At 43.7% G+C, this 18,728-nt stretch overlaps 1 protein-coding gene across 1 annotated transcript in view; it reads right to left on the reverse strand.

Annotated features, from left to right (window-relative positions):
* ADAM12 (ADAM metallopeptidase domain 12) overlaps nucleotides 1-18,728 on the reverse strand; it is a 583,999-nt gene that overhangs the window by 495,667 nt on the left and 69,604 nt on the right. The window contains exon 2 of the mRNA XM_040437739.1: nucleotides 13,360-13,493. Within this exon, the coding sequence (XP_040293673.1) occupies nucleotides 13,360-13,493 (134 nt within the window). The remainder of the gene's footprint in view (nucleotides 1-13,359; nucleotides 13,494-18,728) is intronic.

Raw genomic sequence — 18,728 nt, forward strand, 5'->3', positions numbered from 1 at the left:
AGTGCATACACAAGCATACCAAACACGTAACCACCGGCAACACGGCAACCGTGTCACGTCAATCACCCAGAAGGCCGAGACACTGCCACTGGATGCTCTCACAGCAACACGTTGCCGCGGGCAACCGCAAGTGTAGCAACAGTGTCACAGCGCAAACCAAAGGCCGTGACAGAGGTAAGTTTGATAAAAATAAAAAAATTATGTTAATTTTACACTGTTTTTACACTCATGTATGAACGAGGCATCTGAGGGGTACAATGACTGGGGGCGGCACTATCGCAGCTCCCTGTCATTGCACCCACTACTTACAAAATAATGTGCTTTGTGACGAAGTGATTTGTCACAAAGCACATTTTTCTGTAAAATTCGGCGAATCAGCCAAATCGAACTTTTCAAAAATTCGCTCATCTCTAATTCCCAAGTTCGTTCGACAAACATGCTACAGTTTCTCCTAGGTCCCGATTTTGTCAAGTTGATCTGTATCACTCGAGATCAGTTAATCTGTGTTTTCCAAGTCTAGCTCCCTGTGGTCCTCCTCATCTTTGTGTGCAAAGAGAACAAACGCCCGCACGCTTACTGCTAACTCTCCAATTGTCATCTTGACAATACCTGAAGACTTCTTCTTGTAACCCTTTAACCTTCATTATTCTGGCAAGAGTCTCGAGCCTCTCCATAGCTGAACTTACGCTGTATACAAAGCCGTAGTCAATTTCTTTTAGGTTATCAGCAAATTTGAGAAGCGTGCCAGCTATTTCTGCTTCAAAGATCATTTTTTTGTAATTCTTGTAAAGCCTAATAGCTCTTAGACTTTAATAAATCATGGGCAAGAGCTCACTTTCATACTTTGCAGGACACGATTATGTCAGGCAAACAGCTACGTCCTTCTGTCCCCTATTGGGGAATTCTTATTAGACAAGCATCCTCGGGTCATTATTTCTGACAAGAGAGCCACAGCTCCGCTTGACTATTTTATGTGTCTCTTTGACGGCTTTAAGCATCCAGCCTGTGAAAATAAGTCCTGTGGGTCAATCTCTGCTACATTCATATCACACCATATAATACTTTTTAGCGGTTTCCTTTGTAAACAGGGAGCATAGGGGAATTCTGTCCATGTCAATCACTTTGGTGGCTCCACGGTGGGGCAGCCATGTCTTCGCTTGTCCATGTCTTGAAGGCATAATGGAGTTTGACAGGTTTAATGAGTATTTTACCTAATAATCTAAAGTCATTGCATGTGACTGATTGCTCCGGTAGCAGTTTTGCCCTCGGCAATAAGGCGATATAAATAAAGAACAGTCTGCGGTTTGCATTACCTAGAACAAAATATAGACCTAACAAAGGGGATGAGAAATTATAAATTACAGTTTTTATGGAGGCTGTGATAAATGCAGGCTGTCAGGCTGAGAACCTTTGGAGAAAGTCAAAGAAATCCAGGTGTTGAGGACTAACTCCTCAATTATTTACATGTATATTTAAAGCATTGAGGGTAAAAACCTATACTTGAGAGAAAAATTATAAAAAAAATTACCTATGCATGTAATATAAGTGGTCTCCATGTAAACAGGTAAAAGCCCAGTTTGTGAATAAGGTAGCTCTCTCTGCCTCTCTTCCAGCAGGAAGTCTCAGCATGATCTCTAGCATCAATCTGCAGTTAAATTATGTCTAAGCAATGAGCTTTTCCATTACAAAACCTTTGTCTTTCTGTGCAAAAGAAGGGAATTTTTTAAGTATTACTTACAATTTCCCATAAAAAAAAGCTTAAAAAGTTGACTTTTTTAAAATGAGAATACAAGTAACATTTCTGATCAACAGGCAAAGGCCCTTCAAAAGCTAAATTGATTTCATAAATTTTTTTAGATTTTTTAGCTAAAAATCTACCTAGTCTGTTTTTTATAGTACCCTTACAAATGGCGTTAGGACGGTTACAAACAACCAAGATATGGCAACATTTTGGTGCACAAAAGCATTCTAAAATAATACGTGCTATGGGGCTAGGTGGTCTAAAGTAGCCCACCACATGTACTAGGAAGAATGTGAAGAGGAACCCTATTCTTACCACATAGGGAATATGTGCCCTCTCCAGAACTTCTGGTGGTAATTCCAGATGTCATGTGATCACTTTTAGCGCCAAGTGGAGTCACTAAGGATTGTGAAGCTACTACAAATGCTCACCATGACCATGTGTGTTGCCCTTCTCTGCAGCCCTTCCAATACAAACATTTACTATTACAATCTTCACTTTCTTGAAGGCCCCCAGGGTTAAAAAACAATTAAAAGGGTTGTGCCACCATTAAATGTTATTTTAAAATAATTCAACATAAAAAACGAATTATGTTTGTACAGTATTTACTTTCAGTTACAGAAATGCTCCAGTTGTGAGATATCCTCTTTACTGCATTAAAATTATGCCCCCTGGCAGGGCTGTCTCCAGGTTCATTTGGGCCCTTGGGCGATAAAGTCTCAGTGGGCCCCCTTACACAGTGATAACTCTCTGTACAGCTAATAAAGTAGATATCACCTGCAGTCCTATGTAACAACACAGATAACACAGTGATGGCTATCTGAGTACAGAAAATGTAGTAGTGTTACCTGCAGTCCTATGTAAAACCACAGATAACACTAGTGCTGATAATGTGGTAGTTTTAGCTGCAGTTCTATGTAAAACCACATATAATACTGGTGTAGAACATGTGGTAGTGTTACCTGCAGTCCTACGTAAAACCACAGATAACACTAATGTAGATCATGTGGTAGTGTTACCTACATCCTTAATGTGCCTCCCTGTGTCTCTCCCACGGACTCCATGCTGGTGGCACTGCCTCCTCTACCATCTTCTTCTTGCCCCACAGAACATCCTGATGCAGCTGCGTAGGCATAGGAACACTGTGGGAACACTGTGGGCATGGTGATGGTGACACACACACACACAGGGAGAGACACATACACAGGGACACACACACATACACACACACACACACAAGGACACACACACTGGGATGGTCAAATACACACACACACACACACACACACGGACAGTCAAATACACAGGAACACACATACACACAGGGACACACACACACAGGGACACACACACAGGGACACACACACACACAGGGACACACACACACACACACACAGGGACACACACAGGAACAGACACAAATGCGATGGTGAGATCGTCAACCAACTTCTATCTAATGTGTGTGGCCTCCTTTGGGGACATTAAAAGGGAATTCCACCTTTAGTTATGCTCCAACCTTTCATTACCTTCTAATATGACTCCCACTGATTCCCAGTACTGAGGAGACATGGACTGGGGTTTAAAAAGAAATTATCAACATGTACCAGAAGGTGGTCTAAACTGTAACCCATTAGGCACTGGCTAGACTGTGGTATGGAGTCTAAGCAATGCCTTAGACACACACACGGGGACTTACACACAAACAGGGGCACACACACAGGGACAGACAAGCAGGGACACACACACAGGGACAGACACACACAGCTAGGCCCCACCACATTCCGGCCTTGCTCTTCTCTGTACAGGAACACAGCTCTCTGCTCCTCTGGCTCCTCCCCCACTGGTCACATGGACGGATGACATCAGGAAGGTCCTTTAGCCCGGTAGGAAACTCCATCTACCCTGTTCTGAGTCATGGGGCCGCCCACCCCAGCAGTGCACATGGCGAAAATTGTCTGCATTGCTGGGGTAAGCTGCCCTAGAATTCAGAATAGACAGTTTAATGAAGACCAGGACACAGCTGCAGGAGTGAGTGGGCACAGTGGGCCCCCCAGGAGCAGTGGGCCCCGGCACTTGCCCGGGTGTTCCGGGTGCTGATGCTGGCCCTATCCCCTGGTGTTTAGCCTGTATCGTAATGTGCATGTCTATCTAATGAGGTGGTCGCACATGCTCAGTTCCATCCTTCAGCTGCTACCAGCTAGAGAACTGCAGCAGAAAAGATATCCTGAGCTGTGATAGGGAGAGAGTGGCAACAGAAGGGACATGCCTCCTGAGCTGTGATACGGAGAGAGCTGCAGAAGAAAGAGCTATGATAGCTATGACACACAACCTGAGCTGTGATAGGGAGAGAGACCTGAAGCAAAAAGGACATACACCCTGAGCTGCCAGGTTGCAATAAATCTAGCAGAGCTATTAGCGGAGATCTCTGGATCCATATGAGGTACGGGGCTGATTCTAGCTTTGTTAGAAATGTATTGTCATATACTATGTGGTTGATTTTCATTTATTACATCAATCATGGCATAACCTCTTTAAGGATTTGCTTTTTATAAAACAGTGCCACTCTTGGCCATGGGCTATGTTTGGTATTGCAGCTCATCCGTAAATAAGGTTAAGTTGCAATACCAGACACAACCCATGGACAAAAGCAGTGCTGTTTCTGGAAAAAGTAGGACCCTCTTTTCTAATGCCAAACCTCGACTTTAAAATTCACTGTCTTCTTTCCAAGTGGGGCACAAACAGTCCCCACTAATATAGAGACTTTTGATTTTCGGCACGGTTATGGCTTTGCTATTAAGCGGTAAGCACGTCTTCTGGGTTTTGCTTTGTAATGAATTTGAAATGTGTTATATAAGAAGATAATTGTGTTTTTCCTTTTTCTTTAGAAACACTTGGAAGTTTTAATTACAGAACAGCCTGCTCTATATAATAGAATAATGGCTGCTGGATTCCGCCTAATGAACTCCCTGTCACATCTCGTCTTGTTTTATCTCTTCCTTCCTCCCGCCCTCGCTGCGTAGTTAAACTTGTCAGGTGTTAAAGATACTTCATCATCCAGTTCTCCTGCTTCCAAGTCATTGTGCTCTTCTGACTTGAGTGCATGTCCTATCAGCTAACATTTTCAGATATAGTTGCTCACGTCTCAGACTCTGTTCACATTACACTTGAGCCGGCTGTTCGAGGGTTTTCTGATAAATCCGGCAACATGTGTCACTGTCCAAGTGCACAGTGGCTTACTTCGTCCATAGGTTCTCATGTACCGTATTTTTTGGACTATAAGACGCACATTTTCCCCCTAAAAGTGAATGAAAAATGGTTGTGTGGCTTATATTGTGAATGCTAATGACCTCTTCTGCAGAGTACTGGATACACTAGAAGTGATGTGTGGTGAGTAAGTGTACTAGTGATGAGGTGCCGAGGATAGTAGTACTCACAGTTTAGTTGTCCCCTGGGGCCGGCGTGCAGTGGATGGGAAGACAGCACTAAATCCTCCGGCGCACTCTCTATTGCAAGGAACACCAGCCAGATGGAAGTTGAGATGCCCTTGATGGTAATGGGTATGCTTAGGGTACTTTGGTGGCTGACCCCCTGTGTGAAGTTCGTGATGCCAGCACCACTAGGTGCAACAAGGAGATGGAGTGGAATGATGAGGGAGGCAATGGTTGAACCAGACAGGAATTTTACTTGTAAATTGTAGTCTTGCAATAAACATCATCCATTAGCAGCAATTTGTCCTAAATACAGATGGTAAAGTTGTAAATTCCCATACCAGGTTCAGTGAGGTCGTGTCTATAGGTTCCAGCTCCACTGTAAAGAAGTGATGATCTTACTTGTACTTGGTTCCTGATCTTGCTTTTGTTACTTAGCCTTTCAATAGTTGTTTAGATCCTCTGTAAGTAAGTATTCTGACAGATGGCCTTTCTGTCCTTGGTTATGGTGGTCAGCCTGTAGCTTAAAAACTCTCCACCTAATGCAAAGTTGACTAAAACCTGATAAACGGCAGTTATCTTCCTTTGCAAATAGTCTATAGTTCAATAATCCAGCAACCCAAGGGCGGTCTCCCATACAGCAGGCAAACTCTCTGCTCCATTCTTTGAAGAGGTTGCAGTAGATACAGCAATTATTCCCTAAGTCCCTGGAAGGATTCCTAGTAGGGATATTACAGTTACGGATCAATAAGTCCAAGGCTTGAACTACATGGGCTGAAGTGGCTTCACTCTCTGGGGCTAGGCCCAGAGGACAGAGCCAAGCCTCTCCTCCTAACTCCTCACTCCTAAACTCCCATTTCTAATGTCCTGTCTCTTCCTGTGTGCTAACCTATATATATGGTGTGAGGGTGACACCTAGTGTTGGATGTGTGTAGTACATCTACCAGCCTGTAGTAGGAACTTAGCAGCTGTGACAAAGGAAACATACATTCAACAGTCAAAAATGACATAGAATAGCATATAAACATTTTGGAGTGGCCCTCACACACATATGTGGAACACTACACTTTCATTATGGAAGCGGTCATTAGTATGCAGGAGGCATGGGAGCAGTGAATACAGTGCTGGTAGCTGTGGCTGTACTCACTGTTCCCTGGTATTTTTCAGTGTCCTGACTGTATGCAGCATCAGGACGTAGTGCACATAGGCACGCACTATGACCTGATGCTGTGCGACATCAGGTCACTGTCACGATCAGTGTGGGTGGAAAACTCCACACTGAACACAGGAGGGAAGGGGAACAGTAACTGGGCCTGGAAACTAGGGAAGAAACAGGCCACCTCCTAGACAACTCTAATCCGGGCCCTAACTATCTATCAATATGAATAGACCTTGAAGGTAGGAATATTCATATGCAGGATACCTAGACCTTTATATCCCCATAAGGCCCTGGAAAAGGTTAGGACCAGAGACAACCACTTCCTCCCCAGATGGACGAATGGAAGTCTCTGTCTCAGGCCCAGATACAAACAACAGGGAATATAACAAACACAAACAAACGCGACACTTAACTTCTGTAGAGACGGACGAGCAGGAACACCAGAGACAAACTCACACCAGCTCAGCCAAGCCCAAATGAAGCTATCGACCGCATAGTCAGAAGGGTGGGGTCAGACTATAAAGGGTAGAAGTAATGACCACTGAGCAACAGCTGAGAAAAGGGAAGTGGACATTAACCCTATCAACACTGAATCAAGAGATATCAAGGAGGCTGTTAGATTCCTCCATGCTCAGCCGATCTCCTTGATTTCCTGACATTAGTCACATGAGAGACCGTGACAGTCACACTGCAGTGTGGGCCGGAAGAAGACCAGGGAGCAGTGAGTGCCCGATCTGCAAAGTGGCAGAACTGTCCGGAGCAGGAGAGGTTAATTGATTTTTTTAATGTCTGATATGAGGTTGATGGAGGTTGGGTCTGACAAGGGTCTAGGTCTGATGGAGCTTGGGAGTCTGATGGGGGTCTGATCTGAGGTCTGATGAGGAATGGAAGTCTGATCTAAGGTCTGATGAGGAATAGGGGTCTGATTTGTGGGTCTGACCTCCTCTAAATCTTAGGCGTGTCTTATAGTCCGGTGCGTGTAATAGTCTGAAAAATGTGCCGTTAGATATGTGGTTTTTTTTTTTGCAAGAAGACTTTTAAGTGTAACTAAGATTTTCTATACAATTAAAGGGGTCGGGTATAACTGAAATATTAATGTCCTATCTTCAGGATAGGTGGTGGTCCAATTCCCGATACCCCCAGCTAATCAGTTGTTTGAAGGGCTGTGGAGCTTGGACAGGTGCTGTGGGTTCTTCACTGTATACCAAGCACATTGCCATATATTGTATAGTGGCTGTGCTTGGTATTGCAACTCAATCCCATTCTCATGAATGGGACTGTGCTGCACAAAGGCCATGTGACCAATGGACGTGACTTCACATGTGTGGTGAAACTAACCTCGCCACTGGGTTTTGGAGGGGCCTGGTTGCCAGCCTCTTGCCCCAGGATTATGGGCCCTCTCATCAGCCCATGCTAAACTAAAACCCCATGGCGATTTGACTGTGTTTGTGGCATCTGAGCGCTGTTTGGATATTTTGAGCGCTCAGATCCAAGCCATCTGGGGATATGTTAAATGTCTATGTTACTGTAATGGTTGGGACATTGTATATTTAAATAGTGATGTCTGTCCTATTGTCCCCACGTGTGTATTGGCGATTTCCTTTTGTCCTGAGATACAATTGAATTACTCCTCGGTTGTCTCCAGGACAGAAGACATTGTGTATTCTCCTGCCTGTGATAATTACATCAACCCATTGTGTAAGGTAATTGTATCACAGGCAGAGGGGAGGATTTTGTGTGGGAGTGTTTTACTGTATTGTACGTGTTTATTGGTTGTTTTTACAAAACCCTGTGGGTAGTACTAGTGTGTAACAATGTTATATAAGATCAATAAACCCACAGCTCTAGCTGACCACTGCTTGACCCTCAACACGGAGCCTCGTCTCGTTTTTGGGGGGATTCACTGTATGCTGTTAGAGACTGATTGCTAGGACTGTAAGCCGCTTGGGTGCGTTTCCTATTCGTCTGCTAGCAGCTATTCGTGAGGTTCCGTTCGGGAGTTTGGAGCATTGCCTTGTATGCCGTTACAACAGGCCTAGCAAGTGGTCGCATCACTTGGCCAAGTGCTGAAACACCTTTCAACAGCTGATCACAGTCTGGTGTTGGATCCTCACTGATCAGATATTGATGGGCTATTCTGAGCATAAGTCATCAATTTTTGAGTCACGGACAATCCTTTTTATAGAAAATGTATACTCAGGGTCAGATTGGCCATAGACCTTACAGGGAAATTTCCCGGTGGGCCGATGCCTAGGAGGGCCACCCAAGCCTGGCCAGCAGCCCCAAGTGTCATCCTGAATTCATCTGTATCAACGTCTTCAGGACAGAAATACAGTTGAATACTGTGGTGCAAGCAGTAGTATTATGTGCTGCCTTGTGGTATTTAGTTCAGCTGGGGCGGTATATTGCTCTGCACTATGGTATTGGCGGCCCTGCCTACTTCTATTATCCCTGCCTAATTATGTTGCCCTGCCTTCTGTCAATTTGGACCTGCACCTGCAACATGGGGCCACTTTAACCTTCATCTCCAGGGTCCCTTCTAGTTCCCAGTCCGCCCCTGGGTATACTGATGTATAATCACTGGTTGGATGCCAAATAGACACTATTTTGACACCTACAGTATATAGTGAATAGAGCCCTATGGATATGATTGGTGTATGCACCAAAAGCTTTCCTAAAACACACAAAAAAGGGTTAAATTAAACTATGTGAGGAGACCCTTTGGCGCACACGAGGAGGTGCCTGTTTTGACATAACAGCTGATTAGATGATCAAACCCATTGCTGATACAATTGGGTGTATTTTAGGCTACTTTCACACTAGCGTTTGGTGCGGATCCGTCATGGATCTGCACAAACGCATCTGTTCAGATAATACAACCGCCTGGAACCGTTCAGAACGGCTCCGTTTGTATTATCTTTAACATAGCCAAAATGGATCTGTCTTGAACACCATTGAAAGTCAATGGGGGACGGATCATTTTTCTATTGTGCCATATTGTGTCAGTGAAAACAGATCCGTCCCCATTGGCTTACATTGTGTGTCAGAACGGATCCGTTTGGCTCAGTTTCGTCAGACGGACACCAAAACACCGCAGGCAGCGTTTTGGTGTCTGCCTCCAAAGCGGAATGGAGACGGAACTGAGCCAAACTGATGCCTTCTGAGTGGATCCTTATCAATTCGGAATGCATTAGGGCAAAACTGATCTGTTTTGGACTGCTTGTGAGATCCTTGAACGGATCTCACAAACAGAAACCAAAACGCCTGTGTGAAAGTAGCCTAAAATGTATGTTTACCGATGCACAGCATGTTAGGGTTTTTCACAAGATGCAATAACCATAACATGTGAAAATACCCTTACTGCTTCACTTTACATAAAAAATTAAGTAACTTTGTAAATGCATTGCTTTACTTGTCTTGTACAGATCCTGAGTTACAGCCTTTGTTATACTCCAGAGCTGCATTTACAATTTTACAGCTTCAGAGCCGAAATCTCCCAGCATTAGTTTTCAGTTGCACAGAGATTGCTATAGTTATTTCCATTCCCGAAAGTGTCATTTTTTTCCTCTAATAGGCTTTAGTCCTAGTTCTTGTAGCCTATCAGAGGCTGGTGTGATCATTATCCCACTGCCTGAGCCGGGCGTTTCAGTTTTCACCTCAGGCAGCAGAATGGCTAGGTGCACTCCTGGAGAGACACCATTGCCCTGAGGTGCCAACAGTTGTGTCGCCAGCATGTTAGTGTAAGGCCCCTTTCACACGGGCGAGATGAGATCACGTGAGTTGAACGCATTGCACCCGCACTGAATCCTGACCCATTCATTTCTATGGGGCTGTGCACACGAGCTGTGATTTTCCCGCATCACTTGTGCGTTGCGTGAAAATCGCAGCATGCTCCTCTTTGTGCGTTTTTTACGTAACGCAGGCCCCATAGAAATGAATGGGGTTGCGTGAAAATCGCAAGCATCCGCAAGCAAGTGCGGATGCGGTGCGATTTTCACGTATGGTTGCTAGGTGACGATCGGGATGGGGACCCGATCTTTATTATTTTCCCTTATAACATGGTTATAAGGGAAAATAATAGCATTCTGAATACAGAATGCTAAGTAAAATAGGGCTGGAAGAGTTAAAAAAAAAATATATATATTTTTTTTTAACTCACCTTAATCCACTTGTTCGCGCAGCCGACATCTCTTCTGTCTTCATCTGTGAGGAAAAGGACTTTGATGACGTCACTACGCTCATCACATGATCCATCACCATGGTGATGGATCATGTGATGGACCATGTGATGAGCGTAGTGACGATCAAAGGTCCTTTTCCTCACATATGAAGACAGAAGAGATGCCAGCTGCGCGAACAAGTGGATTAAGGTGAGTTAAATTATTATTATTTTTTAACCCCTCCAGCCCTATTGTACTATGCATTCTGTATTCAGAATGCTATTATTTTCCCTTATAACCATGTTATAAGGGGAAATAATACAATCTACACAACACCTAACCCAAGCCCGAACTTCTGTGAAGAAGTTCGGGTCTGGATACCACATTCAGTTTTTTATCACGAGCGTGCAAAACGCATTAAAACTGAACAACGGAACGCAATCGCAGTCAAAACTGACTGCAATTGCGTACCTACTCGCACGGGTTTGCCGCAATGCACCGGGACGCATCCGGACCTAATCCGGACACTCTTGTGTGAAAGAGGCCTAACAGTGCACCATACTAATGAGCGAGTAGTCACTGGGACCCCCAATAAAGCTGAAGAATGTTTTGGAAAATTGGCAAAATGCACCCACATAACAATGGCTCCATACTGTAGCCACAGTGCTCCCATTTATGTCAGCCATGGAGACCCCACACAGTGACAATTGTATAAACTCTAGTTGTGCCAATTTGTGCCACTTTTTAGACAGATTTTAGGCACAGACATATTAGTAAATCTGGGTCTTTATGTGTAAGTATGATAGTTTATCATCAAAACAGATTGCAATCAGTTTAGCAATTCGTATTCTACCAAACCAATACTCCATTCATTGAGTTTCTATTACTTTAGGTCTTGCTGAGCTACTGATGCCATTACCTGCAAATTTCCAAAAAGTTATTAATCTATCCTGAATTAACTTCTTAACCCCGGGCCAGTTTTCACCCTCCTGCCCAGGTCATTTTTTGCAAATCTGACATGTGTCACTTTATGTGGTAATAGCTTTAAAACGCTTTTACTATCGTACTTCATGACAGTGGTAAAAATGAGTAAAAAAAATAAACATTTTTATTCATAAAAAATATAAAAAATTTTGAACAATTAGCAAATTTCAATTTCTCTACTTTTATAATAGATAGTAATACCTCCAAAAATAGTAATCACTTTACATTCCCCATATGTCTACTTCATGTTTGGATCATTTTGAAAATGACATTTTATTTTTTGGGGACGTTAGAAGGCTTAGGCTACTTTCACACTAGCGTTCGGAGCGGATCCGTCTGATGTTTCATCAGACGGATCCGCTCCGATAATGCAGACGTTCGCATCCGTTCAGAACAGATGCGTCTGCATTAAAACGTAGAAAATTTTCTAAGTGTGAAAGTTGTCTGAGCGGATCCGTTCAGACTTTCCATTGAAAGTCAATGGGGAACGGATCCGCTTGAAGATTGAGCCATATTGTGTCATCTTCAAGCGGATCCGTCCCCATTGACTTACATTGTAAGTGTGGACGGATCCGCTCGCCTCCGCACGGCCAGGCGGACACCCGAACGCTGCAAGCAGCGTTCAGGTGTCCGCTCACTGAGCGGAGCGGAGGCTGAACGCTGGCAGGCGGATGCATTCTCAGTGGATCCGCCTCCACTGAGAATGCATTGGGGCCAGACGGATGCGTTCGGGGCCGCTCGTGAGCCCCTTCAAACGGTGCGCACGAGCGGACACCCGAACGCTAGTGTGAAAGTAGCCTTAGAAGTTTGGAAGCAAATCTTGAAATTTTTCAAAATTTTTTCCAAAACCCACTTTTTAAGGACCAGTTCAGGTCTGAAGTCACTTTGTGAGGCTTACATAAGTGGATACCCCCATAAACGACCCCATTGTAGAAACTACACCCCTCAAGGTATACAAAACTGATTTTACAAACTTTGTTAACCCTTTACGTGTTCCACAAGAATGAATGGAAAATGAAGATAAAATTGATGGAGCGAGGGCGCACTGGACCGTTCCTGGCCACCTCTCGATCTCCACTTTCCTATAAGAAACAGATCGCTCAACCCTCTTATCATTGGTTGTCATGATCTGTACTGGGTCTGTTCCCGTGAGACTGCTAGTGATTCTGATGCACTAGCAGCTTCAGGAGCGCACGCGTACAGGCAAGGGGCAGGAATATATTATTCTAGACTGTTGCATCACGCTCACAGCAGAGGCACCACCCCCACTACAGCTCAGGAAGTGCCCGGGAGCCGTGCACGGAGGATTGAAATACGGAGGTGAGACAACCCCTTTAACACCCAAATGGATCATTGTTGCAAACTGCTCGAAATTCATTCATAAACTTCTAGTAGTAATAACAGAGGACTGACACAACACAGAGTTATAGGAATAAACTTTGCAGAATTGTTATTTTGTGAGGAATGCAAGTAGTTACTAAACCAGACATGTCAGGAGGGGTAATGGGTCTTCTTTTGCTAACGATGCTATAGCAGAAGTCTGCAAGTATTCCGGAAACGTGGGTAAACAGTCCGACCTTGAGAGATAAAATAACTCCTATAAAATACGGAGTGTCCTCTCGCTCCATGTCTGTGCTGCACTGTGAGGTAATGAGTGTAAATGGAGTGAACCTGGATACAAGGTAACAGACATCATCTGGAAGAACTCAAAGAATGTCTCACACTGAATTATACGTTGGGCGCTGGGCACCGAGAACGGTCGGAATTGTTTCTGTCCCTTACATTCTTAGCAAAACATATAATTCTGCCGTTTCCAATGTTCCCTTTTCATTCTCCATTGTGCAGCTCAAAGCATCATCTCACAGGGGCACAAAATAGAAATCTAACCTTGGGAAAGATGGTACCTATCGGCTTCCACTGTTCACCATTCAAAAGATGAGGGACTATTATTTCATAATGTCCGCAGTCTTCCTTTTCTGTCTGTTTCCTAGACGATCCCAAATTACAGTCCACATTCTCTCCTAGACAAGGCAAAGAAAAAAATAATAATACAGACTTGTTTTAGTACGGAGCGACCTGCAAACGCGCACATTGCCGTTCAGATGACTGCGCAGAGTCACCGGAAGATTAATCTGTTCTGGGAAATCTCTTAGTAAATCAAATCAATTAAATGTTTCTGGCAAATTTTCGCTTTGTGAAGCAGTAATAAAATTAAATAAATATTGTTGTATGAAAAAAAAAAAAAAAAAAAAAAAGAAGCAAAGAATAAGAAAGCACTTAATACGCAAAAGCTAAAAAATAAATAAATAAACATCATACTTTACTTTAGGTCCCTCCGCCAGGACACTCGTATTAGGCCCATGCACACAACCGTATTTTTGCCCCTCATTCCGATCCCCAAGCTTGATAAGAATTGAGTATGAGGTGAGGAGATCGGAGATAAGAACTACACATGAGCAGTCGGATGACGGGATTCAACACAAAGTCATAGCTTGCAGACAGACTTTTTTTTAACTCTTGTATCTCAGAATTTGCTGGACATTTTTAATAAAGACCAAATGCAATAATAAGAAAAAATTCTCACAAAAGTGTTCAGTATATGGCCTATTCTTTCAATAGCATGGGCAGTTGATGTACTAAAATAAGCCATGTATATTGCTGTTGGGGATGTTTCACCGGGCTGCAGTAGATTCCAATTTTTATTTTTTATATATTTTTTTGCCACTGAAATCAGCTAGAAGCAAATAAAGGCACCTTACCCAATAACCACAAGGCCCTTGGAGAGTAAATGAGAGTAAAAGTCGCACGACACATAGGGCACAACTGCACTGCTACATGTGTCGCGCGACAATTTTTATAATGAAAGTCTGTGGTGTCGCACTGCGACATGTGACGTGCTGCGACTGCGACGCGACAGCCGCAGAAAAATCTATCTTGGTTGGATTTCTTACGACTGTCGTGTCGCAGTCACAGTTTGTCACATGTCGCAGGGCAACACCATAGCCTATTATTATAAAAATTGTCATCGTGTAGCCCTAGCATTAAAGGGGAATGGCGCTGTGGAGGTCACTGTTAACGGGGCGGGCACTGTGGAGGTCACTGTAAGGCCTCTTATAAGGCTTTTTTTCCCGTTTACGCTCCATATACGGACCATATACGGAACCATTCATTTCAATGGATCTGCAAAAAAAATGGAAGGTATCCATATGCCTTCCGTATTTCCGTTTTTCCGTTCCGTTCAAAGATATAACATGTCCTATTATTGTCCGCATAATGGACAAGGATACTACTGTTCTATCAGGGGCCAGCTGTTCCATTCCGCAAAAAACGGAATGCACGCGGACGTCATCTTTATTTATTGCGGACCCGTTTTTTGCGGACAGCAAAATACTGAAAAAGCCATACGGTCGTGTGCAAGAGTCCTTAAAGAGGCGTTCAGTGCGGATGTTACTGTTAAGGGGCAGGCCGCTGTGGAGGTCACTGTTAAAGGGGCTGACACTGTGGAGATCACTGTTAAGGCGGCAGGGGCCAGTATTAAAGGGGCAACTGCTTTAGAGGTCACTGTAAAGGCAGCGGGGTACTGTGAGGTCACTGTTAAGGGAGTGGGGTATTGTGGAGGTCACTGTTAAGGAAGGGGGGGCCTGAGGAGGTCACAGTCAAGGGAGTGGAGTGCTTTGAAACTCGCTGTTAAAGGGGCGGGCTGCTGTGAAAGTCAAAGTTAAGGGGATGGTCTGCTGTGGAGGTCCCATTTTAAAGTGGCGGGCACTGTGGGGGGGGGGGGTCCGTGTTAAGGGGTGGCAAACTGTGGAGTTCACTGTTAAAGGGCCGGGGTGCTGTAGAGGTCACTGTTATGGAGAACAAACATTAAATGAAATAGATGAAATATACCCGTGCGAAGCCGGGTCCTTCTACTAGTGAACTATATATAATTATATAATAACACAGAACATCCTTTGGAACTGTTCATATATCTCATTGCATTTTATATTATACTGGAAAGAAAGAGAGACAATATAATTACATAAGCTGTATATCTTTTTGAAAATGCTTTCTGATATCTACAAAACATTAAAAACTGGATTCAATTAGAGGAGAAGAAATATAAGCAGCAGATAGAGACCCTGTTTGTAGTCCCTTATTGGTTGCTGTGTAGGAGGTAATCTAATCCGCTTGCTGCATACACAGCAAACAGAGGAGCATTTGTATATTTTATTTATATTTTAAATGCCGGCTATTTATAAATTTTCTATTCGTATTTACAAATAAATGTATACATGGATGATGTAAACCCAATATCTCTGAATTACTCCACATGAAGTGTGCCTGTCTATCTCTATAATTTAATTATTTAAGGTTGACGGTGTGAGTCATAAAGTCAGAGCACCTTATCCAGAGCAAGAAAGGGGGTGAGCCGCTAAATTAAACATTTTGTGTATTGTAAGGGTATTTTTAAGTACTGATTGGTTCTGTCCCCTTTAATTCTGCCCTCTTTTACATTATGTTAAATACTCCGTGTAATACAAGTTTACAAGTTTGCCTTGTAACGTGGTGGGTTACAGGTAGTACCCATCCCCCCATTGTGCTGAGTGATCTTAGAGACATGCGTGATGCACACGTGATGAAAATAAGTGTGGTCTGCACTAACAAATAATTAAGATTCTACCAGGCACTTCATCCTAGGTAGGATGCTAGTATGGATTTGCCCTACCTCTTGTACATCTTGGGGTGTCGGGCATGTGTTAGAACGTGGTAGACAGCCATGGTGTATTTACTTTTTATTATTCTGTATGTGATTTGTTTGTGTTATCGTATATTTAATCACGCTTTGTTATAGATTTATTCACTTAGCCTGTGTAAGTTTATTCATTCTCATATCTTTTGAATTAACATTATGTTACAATGGGCCTGGTCCGGCTCTATCCTATTTCTAGTTAGGATTGGAGACCTCTACGTGGTTTTTCATCTCAATGGCTACTAAAGCATCAGCAAACAAGGGAGATTGTGCACAAGGTTAACAGAAGGGGATGCAGAAGATGCAAGACTGGATGTGGTGTCATGAGCCAAATTAATCTAATAGGGCACCTTTCTCCTCTATTTACCCATTCTGTACCCCTTCACGAAATAATATGTGTGTGCATCTTCTGGAACAACCTTGCAGATTAGCATTAGGATTGGATTTTCTTAAAGGGGTGGTCTCACTTCAGCAAATAAAGGAAGTTAATGCAAGGCACTTACTAGTGTATTGTGGTTATCCATATTGCTTCCCTTGCTTACTGGATTCATTTTTCCATCACATGATACACTATTTGTTTCAATGGTCTTGACCACCCTACAATCCATCAGTGGTGGTCGTGCTTGCATACTATATGAGCAAGGGCCGGCCTCTTTGGTGGCTGGGACCTTCGAAGTGCACATAGGCTAGTGCTTTTTCCTATAGTGTGCAAGCACGACCACCATTAATGGATTGCAGGGTGGTCGGGAAACGAGCAGTGCATCATGTGATGGAAAAATGAAGGAGGCAATATGGAGAATCACCATACATTAGTAAATGCCTTGTATTAACTTTCTCTACATGATAACTATTTGCTGAACGGAGACAAACGCTTTAACAAAGTTGCTGCTCTAACCTTTTACCCTTACCAAGGATGAGTGGCTTTTGGCATCCCTTATGGCACCAGGACCATATGCTCGATCAGTCCCCCTCCTTCCAACCACTTAGTATGTGAATACCTGGGAGTTTTGCCTGCTATGGTCTACAATCTCTTCTTCAGCTATAATCCCTTCAATCAGACTATGATCTTTGAGGCTTCCCTTGCCGGCGCGGGCTGTCGGGTTGCATTAGCACACAGTGTGCTATCTGCTATAAGTTGAGGACTCCTTTTCTGCATTTGCTGAAGTTTCCTTTGTAAAAGGTCACATCGGCCGCCGAGTTGTACATAAAAAAAAAATTCTGCAAAAATATTAATAATTTTAAACGTAGGTAGAAAGAACACTCTCATATCCCCTTGACATTTCATCACTGGGTTGATGAATGTTTTCGGCAGCCTCCTGTATGAAATATTCCTCTGTATTCCTCTTCATCTTGTGCCTTGGATTGGTAAGTAGAGATATATATTGTATTTTATCTGAGACAGCTTTAGTGACGGAGAGGATTTATGCCGATGTTACATTTCCACTCTTGTATGCCAACACAGCGTGCTCCGTGTTACACAAAACTTGCCGTATATTATTATATACATATCTGAGAGGGGAATTGTTAGGGGATTATTGCTAACATTCACATAAATCTAATATGTATTGTAGGAGAAGGGGAAACAGTTCTAGAATGATCATTAAAGAGGTCGTCTCACCTGGAGCATTGGTGGCATATCGCTAAGATATGGTACCAATGTCAGATAGGTTCGGGTCCCACCTCTAGGAACGATCGAGTGCGCCACACATGCACAGCTGCATTTCTATGGCAGGGCTGAAAATAACCGAGCAAAAATGAATGAATGGAGAGGGCGTCAACGGAAGCGCATCAACTGTTCCACCGCTCGAGCTCGGCTATTTTGACACTCCCATAGATGGGAATGGAGGGCGGCCGCACATTCGCAGTATGCTCTAGTTCTCTTTGGAAGCTTTGTTCTACAGAGTTGGGACCTGCACCTATCTAATATTGCTGGCATCTCCTAGCAATATGTCACTAATGTTCCAGTTGATACCACCCCTTTCAAGAAGTTTTCTGGGACTTTCGTAAACGATCCGTGGAATCCCTTCACTGGCTCCCCATTGCCCAGTGAATTCACTTCAAAGTACTAACAAATACATACAAGGCCGTCCATAACCTGTCCCCTCCCTACATCTCTGAGCTACTTTCCCGATACACCCCCACACGCACTCTCCGATCCTCACAAGACCTCCTTCTCTCCTCTTATCGGCTCTTCCCACAATCGACTTCAAGATTTCTCCCATGCATCCCCCATACTCTGGAACTCGCTACCCCAACATATCAGACTCTCACCTAGAGTGGAATCCTTCAAAGGAAACCTGAAAACCCACTTCTTCAGACAAGCCTACAACCAGTGACCCTGCTGCCTCTATACCGCCATGACCAGCTTCACCCTCACCTACTGTGTCCTTCTCCCATACCATGTAGATTGTAAGCCCTCACGGGCAGGACCCTCTCTCCTTCTGTACCAGTTTGTAACGTCACCTGTTCATGCTTAGTGCAATTGTCTGTATTATGTATGTATACCTCTTCTCATATGCACAGC

Source organism: Bufo bufo, chromosome 6, assembly GCF_905171765.1.
Source record: "Bufo bufo chromosome 6, aBufBuf1.1, whole genome shotgun sequence".
Classification (NCBI taxonomy): domain Eukaryota; kingdom Metazoa; phylum Chordata; class Amphibia; order Anura; family Bufonidae; genus Bufo; species Bufo bufo.